Source organism: Hyaena hyaena, unplaced genomic scaffold, assembly GCF_003009895.1.
Source record: "Hyaena hyaena isolate Hyena2069 unplaced genomic scaffold, ASM300989v1 scaffold_154, whole genome shotgun sequence".
NCBI classification, from domain to species: domain Eukaryota; kingdom Metazoa; phylum Chordata; class Mammalia; order Carnivora; family Hyaenidae; genus Hyaena; species Hyaena hyaena.
In genome coordinates, this window is record NW_024080786.1 from 342953 (window position 1) to 350773 (window position 7821).

At 36.9% G+C, this 7821-nt stretch overlaps 1 protein-coding gene across 6 annotated transcripts in view; it reads left to right on the forward strand.

Moving 5' to 3' along the window:
* The window catches only part of DYNC1I2 (dynein cytoplasmic 1 intermediate chain 2), a 59211-nt gene extending 52191 nt beyond the window's left edge, over positions 1-7020 (forward strand). For 4 of the 6 annotated variants that reach the window (XM_039239199.1, XM_039239198.1, XM_039239202.1 and 1 more), the window contains 3 exons: positions 1818-1958; positions 4199-4324; positions 6372-7020. In XM_039239199.1, the coding sequence (XP_039095130.1) occupies positions 1818-1958; positions 4199-4324; positions 6372-6485 (381 nt within the window). In that variant the 3' untranslated portion in view covers positions 6486-7020. The remainder of the gene's footprint in view (positions 1-1817; positions 1959-4198; positions 4325-6371) is intronic. The other 2 variants (XM_039239201.1, XM_039239203.1) reach the window with 1 other exon arrangement.
* The last annotated feature ends 801 nt before the right edge of the window (positions 7021-7821 follow it).

The window sequence follows — 7821 nt, forward strand, 5'->3', positions numbered from 1 at the left end:
CCATTTCTTTGTGTCATCTTCATTTCTTTCATCAGTGTTCTGTAGTTTTCAGGGTATGGAAACTTTCACATCTTTGGTTAAGTTTATTCCTAGGTATCTTAATTATTTTTGGTGTAATTGTAAATGGGATTGTTTTCTTAATTTCTCTTTGTGCTGCTTCATTATTGGTGTATAGAAATACAACAGATTTCTGTATATTGATTTTGTATCCTCTGACTTTACTGGATCTGTTTATCAGTTCTAAAGTTTTTTGGTGGCATTTTTCCTATTTTCTATGTATAGTATCATGTCTTCTGCAAATAATGAAAGTTTTATTTCTTCCTTACTGATTTAGATGCCTGTCATTTCTCTTTATTGTCTGATTGCTGTGGCTACTAGTATATTTTGAGTTACTTTCTGTGTATGGTACAAGGAAGGAGGGGTCCAATTTCATTCTCGTGCATGTGCATATTCATCTTGTACCCCCCAAAAAACATTCTTTTCCCGTTTAATTGTCATGACACCATTATTGAAGATCTGCTGCAGTAACTTTGGGATTTGATTAAGATCCTACTGTTGTATTTATTTGTTCATTTATATATAGAGAGAGAACAAGCATGAGAGAGAGAGGCAGGGGTGGGGAAGAGAATCCTAAGCAGGCTCTGATTCTCTTAGTGATGAGAATCTCTAAGAGCCTGATGTGGAGCTTAAACCATGAACTGTGAGGTCATGACCTGAGCCAAAATGAGAAGAGTCAGGTGCTTCACTGACCAAGGCACCCAGACACCCCAACTAAGATTCTTTTTTGTTGCTTATTGTCTACTAGTGAAATGACTTTTTTTCTACTTTTAAGAGGGAGATAATGAGTAAGGTTAGTTTTTCCAGTTTCATGTCTAGGATAAAACTCTCTTTTATGTTTAGGTTTCATTTATTTAAGAAGTCTTTACATCCAGTGTGGGGTTTGAACTCACGACCCCAAGATCAAGAGTTCATGCTCTTCCGATGTCCTATTTAGCAAAGTGGATATTTATATATGTCTATCTTGTACTTTCTGAGATGTGCCTTTTCTGTTTTCCTCCACCACTTTTATCCGAGCCTTGTCTTCCCTTTGTCCTACTGTGCTATATGCCACAACTTTGATTCTTCTCCCAGCAGCTTCTCTTTGGTGAGACTTTGTCTTGAAAGGGAACTTTGGTTTGTTAATTTTGAGAGTTTATAGAACTCAGACTGCACCATTAGACCTTACATCACATTGGAGTCTGCATGCACTTATTTATAAATACAGTTGTGTTAAACTCCCTCCTCGTTTCTGCTGCTGTCTCAGAGTCTGCATGCTCCCCAGCACTATCCACTGTCAGCTGCGAGTCTCCTCTCTTCTGCTCTGTGGCCATCAAAAGCCCCATGCGTTTCCACACTTCTTCCTGCAAGGATGCTGGTACCATGTAGGTCTTATAGTTGGCAGAGGTTTGTTTCACTCACATCTGGAGCTTTGTCTCCTGATTTTGTTGTACATATTGCCTGTGAATCTTTGGTTTTGCTATCCTAATTGCTATGTCTGGTTTATGAGGAAATTCAGAAAGTATACAGCCATTACTGTCCTCTTTCCAGAATCCTCTCATGGACAAATGTTTTTGAAGTGCATTCTGTTCCCTTTTTTAAACAATTTAAAAAGAAACTATAATCCAGTAGTTGATTCTTAGTTCATAACTCCAGGTAATACTGTAGTGAAACAAATAAGAGGAACTTCTAGGCTGAGTTAAATATCATAAGATGTTACTCCTACCTATTGAATGTATGTTGTATTTTGACTATGCTAAGAATCAACTTTTCCCTTTCAGAATAACAAGCCTTTGTATTCATTTGAAGATAATTCAGACTATGTTTATGATGTTATGTGGTCACCCACCCACCCAGCCCTGTTCGCTTGTGTGGATGGCATGGGGAGGCTGGATCTGTGGAATCTCAATAATGACACAGAGGTGAGCAGGATAATAACAAAAATTGCACTGAAAAATAGAAAATTGGAGATTTATTGAATAATTTGTGAAATTCCTTTTATCCCAAGGAATGTAAAAGGGCTCTGTGATTGTAGCTTCATCACAAAGCAACCAAATAAGCTTTGTACCCTAAATAATAAACAGCATGCTGTGCAGAATTGGAGGGAGAAATAGTGTTGCCAAGAGCACTGGGGCATTTCCTTTTACTTCTGAAAAGCACTATCATGTCTGTAATGTCCTGGCAAAGTCTCATTCATAAGGCAACTGGGATATTTTTCATTCATAGGCTACAAAGCAGATAGTTTCAGACTGTCGAAATATGTTAACCTTAATTCTGAATTTTTTTAAATTCTCTCTTAGCCTTGACAGAATTGTCTATCATCTGTAAACATTAGTCTTAGCCTGACTTATTTGGATGAAAGAATAATGTATTTTGATTACTTGTTCCATAAAGGATTGAAAACAGAGTGTTACTGTAAAATATAGAAACTGCCCAATTGCCTAATTACTATGCTAAAATCACTTACTCTCAATGAAACTTAACTGTAGCTATTGTTTATATTAGCTCTGTGTATTTTTACCAACTTAGAGATGTTCCTTGAGTTCTATATTGCTTTGTGGTGGTAAGAAATAATATTTTAGCAGTTCTGTCAGAAGCGGTTATTGAGGGGAAGTCTCTGGTGCCTTCCCCCGCATACCACATTTCTTCATATGTCTAGTGGCAGCTGTCCAAATCCCTTGAAGTAAAATAGTTGGTAATACAGGGCAATAAGTTACATATTAGAAATGTAGGAGTACTTAACTATGCTAACTACTGGTCTAGTAGTTTGAGGAGGAACATTCAGATACTCCTAGGAAAAGGTGTTAAGCCCTGACTAGATGGTTGGGCTTACTATTACCTTTATAGTTACCTAGAATGGAATTTTAGGTAATTATATTTTTTTTTAGTTTGGGTTTGGTGTTTGCGATTTGTGGTAACACTTAAATTTGGATCTTTCCTATAAACATTGCCTCAAAGAATATATCTAAATTACAGTTTTTCTCTGTAACAGTTTTGGCATTCTAGGTGTTAAATTAATCATCTAGGGATGCCTAGTGTCAATTAAAAGGATTATTATTATTATTATTTTTACAAATAGTTTATTGTCAGATTAGTTTCCACATAACACCCAGTGCTCATCCCCACAAGTGCCCTCCTCCATGCCCATTCCCCTCTCCCCCCCACATCTATCAGTCCTCAGTTTTTGTCAGCATTCAAGAGTCTCTCATGGTTTGCCTCTCTCCCTTTCCCCCATTTCCCCCCTTCTTCTCCCCCTTGTTCCTCAGTTAAGTTCCTCCTAATCCTCCTATACGTGCAAACATAGGATATTTGTCCTTCTCTGCCTGACTTATTTCACTCAGCATAAAACCCTAAAGGTCCATCCATGTTACTACACAAAGCCAGATTTCATTATTTCTCATTGCCATGTAGTATTCCATGGTATAGATAAACCACATCTTCTTGATCCTTTCGTCTAAAAGGATTATTTTTAATCAGAGTTCAGAAATTATATTGTGTTTCCAGTCTGAGCCAGACGTTAAATGTTTGCTCTGTGTGTGGCAAATAAATCTCTTTTTCCTCAGCATAGGAGAGGTGCAGTCAGATTCCCAGAGGCTGGTATCATTGTATTGGTGCTGTCTTCCTAACTGCTCTAGACAGTTCATGGGAACAAGAGGTTTGGAAAGACCAGTACTGCACCTTCAGTGTGAACTGTTTCTAGGAACTGTGGATCAAATCACGGGTTTTAGCAGACAGAGTTGCAAGCTACACAAGTAATTTCTGTCCTCTAAAATTGAACCATAATCTATTTATGAGGGCTTTTGAAATTTCTTTAAAATGGGGTTTTGGCCATCTGTTTTCAAACAGCCTGATTTCTTAAAAAAGTTAAAATAACAACAAAGAATCCTTTGATAAACAGATCTTTCAAAATAATGTATCCAGTCATGTGAGAATTTCTTATATAAGAACTTCAGTTATTTTCCCAAACCATTTTCAAGAATTGACTATAATGTCACTCATAATGTAATACTGCATAGGAAGAAAGTTGGGAAAATTCTTTACCTGTTTTCATCTTTGTTTTAAAAAATGTAGCCAGATTGAAGAAAGAAGAGTTACTACTTTACATGTTTATAGAAATCTTGATGAAACTTTTAACACTGCACTGTATTTTAAATGACTTTAGGTGCCAACTGCCAGCATTTCTGTGGAAGGTAATCCTGCTCTTAATCGTGTAAGATGGACTCATTCTGGAAGAGAGATTGCTGTGGGTGATTCTGAAGGACAGATAGTCATATATGACGTGGGAGAGGTATGGGGCTCACTACCTATAATTTGATACATCTGTTTAGCTTTCAGCGCATTGTAGTTATGGTATCTTTGTGGTTAAAACTAGTCCTCGAGGTTCATGAATTGTATAAACTATATGGTTGTAAACATGAAACATTTTCCACCACAGAAGCAATTCTTGGGATTAATTTTCTTCCTAAACTGGATGTTCTGTGTCCCCATGCAACAGATTTTGAGGATAATATCATACATTGAAAGTACCTTGTTTCTTGAGGCATAAATCACTAGAAATTAGAAATTCTTCAGGAAGAAAATGAAATTTGGAGTTAAAGTTGAGCTGATAGACACTGGGGCTTTATAGAATTAAATTCTTATATTTCTGTATTTGTAGATTTGTTTGGCCAGGTAGTGGAACTCAAAAGTAATATCCTTAAGGTGCCCCTGGGTGGCTCTGTTGATTAAGTGTCCAGCTCTTGATTTTGGTTCAGGTCATGATCTCACAGTTGTGAGAACAAGTCCTGCATCAGGCTCTACGCTAACAGCACAGAGCCCCTACTTGTGCATGTGTACACTTTCTCTCAATATTTTTTTTTTTTTTTTACAAATAGTTTATTGTCAAATTAGTTTCCACATAACACTCAGTGCTCATCCCCACAAGTGTCCTCCTCCATGCCCATCCCTCCTCCCCCCCACATCCATCAGTCCTCAGTTTTTGTCAGCATTCAAGAGTCTCTCATGGTTTGCCTCTCTCCCTTTCCCCCACCATTTCCCCCCTTCTTCTCCCCCTTGTTCCTCAGTTAAGTTCCTCCTAATCCTCCTATACGTGCAAACATATGATATTTGTCCTTCTCTGCCTGACTTATTTCGCTCAGCAAAACGTGAGACAGGAAACTATCAAGATAAATATTTTTAAAAAGTAGTATCTTTTGAGAGTTATTTGATGACAGTGGGAAATGTGAATCTTGACTTGTGAACCTTGTTGCAAAGCCATTATCATTGAATCCAATAGGATGAGTTGCATCTCACCCATCTGTAGTACGTGGGTTGGCTATACACAGTGTGCAGGAGTGATTTCCTTCTTGTTAGCCCTGACTAGTGCCTCAGTCACTCTTGTTTTTGCAGTACCTTTATGATTCCTCATCCCCTCTGGACACCCTACAGTCTCTAGCAATTGGATCTGGAGAGAGGTAGATTGAATCATTTAGAATAGCCAATTGAACTGCCCACACAGATGGAATTGCTCTGTTTCAGCACTAATATAGTAGTCACTAGCCACATACAGCTATTGAACACTTAAAATGTGGCTAGTATAACTAAAGAACTGAATTTTAAATTTTACTTCATTGTAAGTAATTTAAATGTTAATTGTCACATGTGTCTGGTAGCTACCATATTGGATATCACTATCCAATCTAATATGGTTGATAAAGAAATAGGCACATTCATTTGCCACACTGAGTGGTTTGTGTCCTAATATGGCAGTGTCTGGATTCCTCTAATATTATGATGACAATTATCAAAAAGTTTTGGTCATTGGATGCTTCAGGGGAGCAAAAGCATCATGAACCTTTTTTCCCCTTTTGCTGTTTATACATCACTAGAGTGTTAAGAGATAACGTGCCTTCTGATGAAGGGATTATAGTATCAAAAAAGATTATCTTATGCTCCAAAAAATATATATACTTATAAGGAACTCCTTTGAAGCATGCTTCAAAAACTATTTCCTATCAGGAATAGTGCAAGAAGTAAAAATTGTTAAGGGATTCCTCCCCCCCAGAAAAATCCATGAGATAGTGCCTGGGAGTTATATTTACAGAGCATCCTTGTTATTTTCTCTTGCACCGATGGTGATAACAGCAAAATCATTTCTGAGGCTGTCACAACACACATCATCGTTTGTTTTGAAATGTATTGTAAAGCATTGTTAAAGTCCCTGTAATTATGGAAAGACCATTTTGGTCAATTATTACTTTTTAATGGAGAAATTATTTGAAAACAAACTGAAATACTGGGTAAGATGATCTTTTATTTCAGCATACATTGAAAAAACATTGTTTTTCTTTTAACAGCAGATTGCTGTCCCCCGAAATGATGAATGGGCACGGTTCGGCCGAACGCTTGCAGAAATTAATGCAAACCGAGCTGATGCAGAGGAGGAAGCAGCTACCCGAATACCTGCTTAGCTCCTGACGGGGGGATATTGTAGCCTTAGTGGATTTGGGGAAGACTCTAAGTAGAACCTAAGCTATTTGCATGTTTCTGTCTAAATGTTAATTAAAGGAAATTTCGTGGATTAAACCATGGATTTAATGCAGCAAGCAAATCTTACAATCTTACAAAAATGTCCCTTTTATATAACATGCATCTTGTTTTGGACTTGTGTCATTTTTAATACAGCCTATTGACTTTACAGATTGTAGCCTTTTCTGAATTCTTATACATGGGTGCATATTTGGTATTAGTTATTCTTTTGAATTCTTTTCAACTTATAACACTATATGCAAGTTATTTCTAAAGTACAGATTAAATAGGTTCTACATATTTTTAATCAAAATTTCCTGTTCTACTGATAATGTTCTCACTAACCATAATATGTAAGAACGTTGTTTATTCTTAGCCAAAGCATGCATACATCTACCCAAATTCCATTCTGATGTCCTTTGTCTTCTTTATAATTCATGTGATCGCTGTCTATAAATAAAAACAAATATACTTTAACTTTTCAGATTTTTGTTTTGATTTAGCCTTGCAGTTTTAATTTTTCCATCTCTTTTATAAAGTGTCTTTTTCCCCTCATCTTTCTTTAAGCTCTTGTAAGCAGCCACCGCAAATCTCATACAGTTTTATGTCTTAAGTATGCTATACATTATACTGTAGATCTCTTAATGAATTATAGACTGATTATTAAATAATCAGTGAAAACATTTCTCCTAGGTTAACTTTTGCATTACTCCCCTACTTTTCCATCTGAGATCTATTTAGTCTAAAGAATAAACAGGCACCAGGGTGCCTCAGTCGGTTAAGCATCTGACTTTGGTTCAGGTCATGATCTCACGGTCTGTGAGTCTGAGCCCCACATCTGGCTCTCTGCTGTCAGTTCAGAGCCTGGAGCCTGCTTCAGATTCTGTGTGTCTCTCTCTCTGCCTCTTCCCCACTCACGCTCTGTCTCTGTCTCTCAAAAAATGAATAAATGTTAGAAAAAAAAGAATAAACAGAAAGCTGCCTCTTATTTTCACTGATTGAGATTGCTATGTATGTGAGCTGAGTCTAAACCCTCCTTTGAGAGAAATTGATTTCATGGTTGCAGTAGTAGCCATGAAGGAAAAGTGTTCAAATGACTTTGTCATTGTATCAACTCCACATCTTGAGATTTGTTACCACACAACCTTGTGTAAACAAGTCTGAAAGATAAATGACAAATATCGAAGAATTAGTGTTGAAATCAACCTATTTCAGGATTAGAGGAAAGCGTTATGATCATATCTTTATTTTATCCACTTTAAATTGTCCATTTGCTTA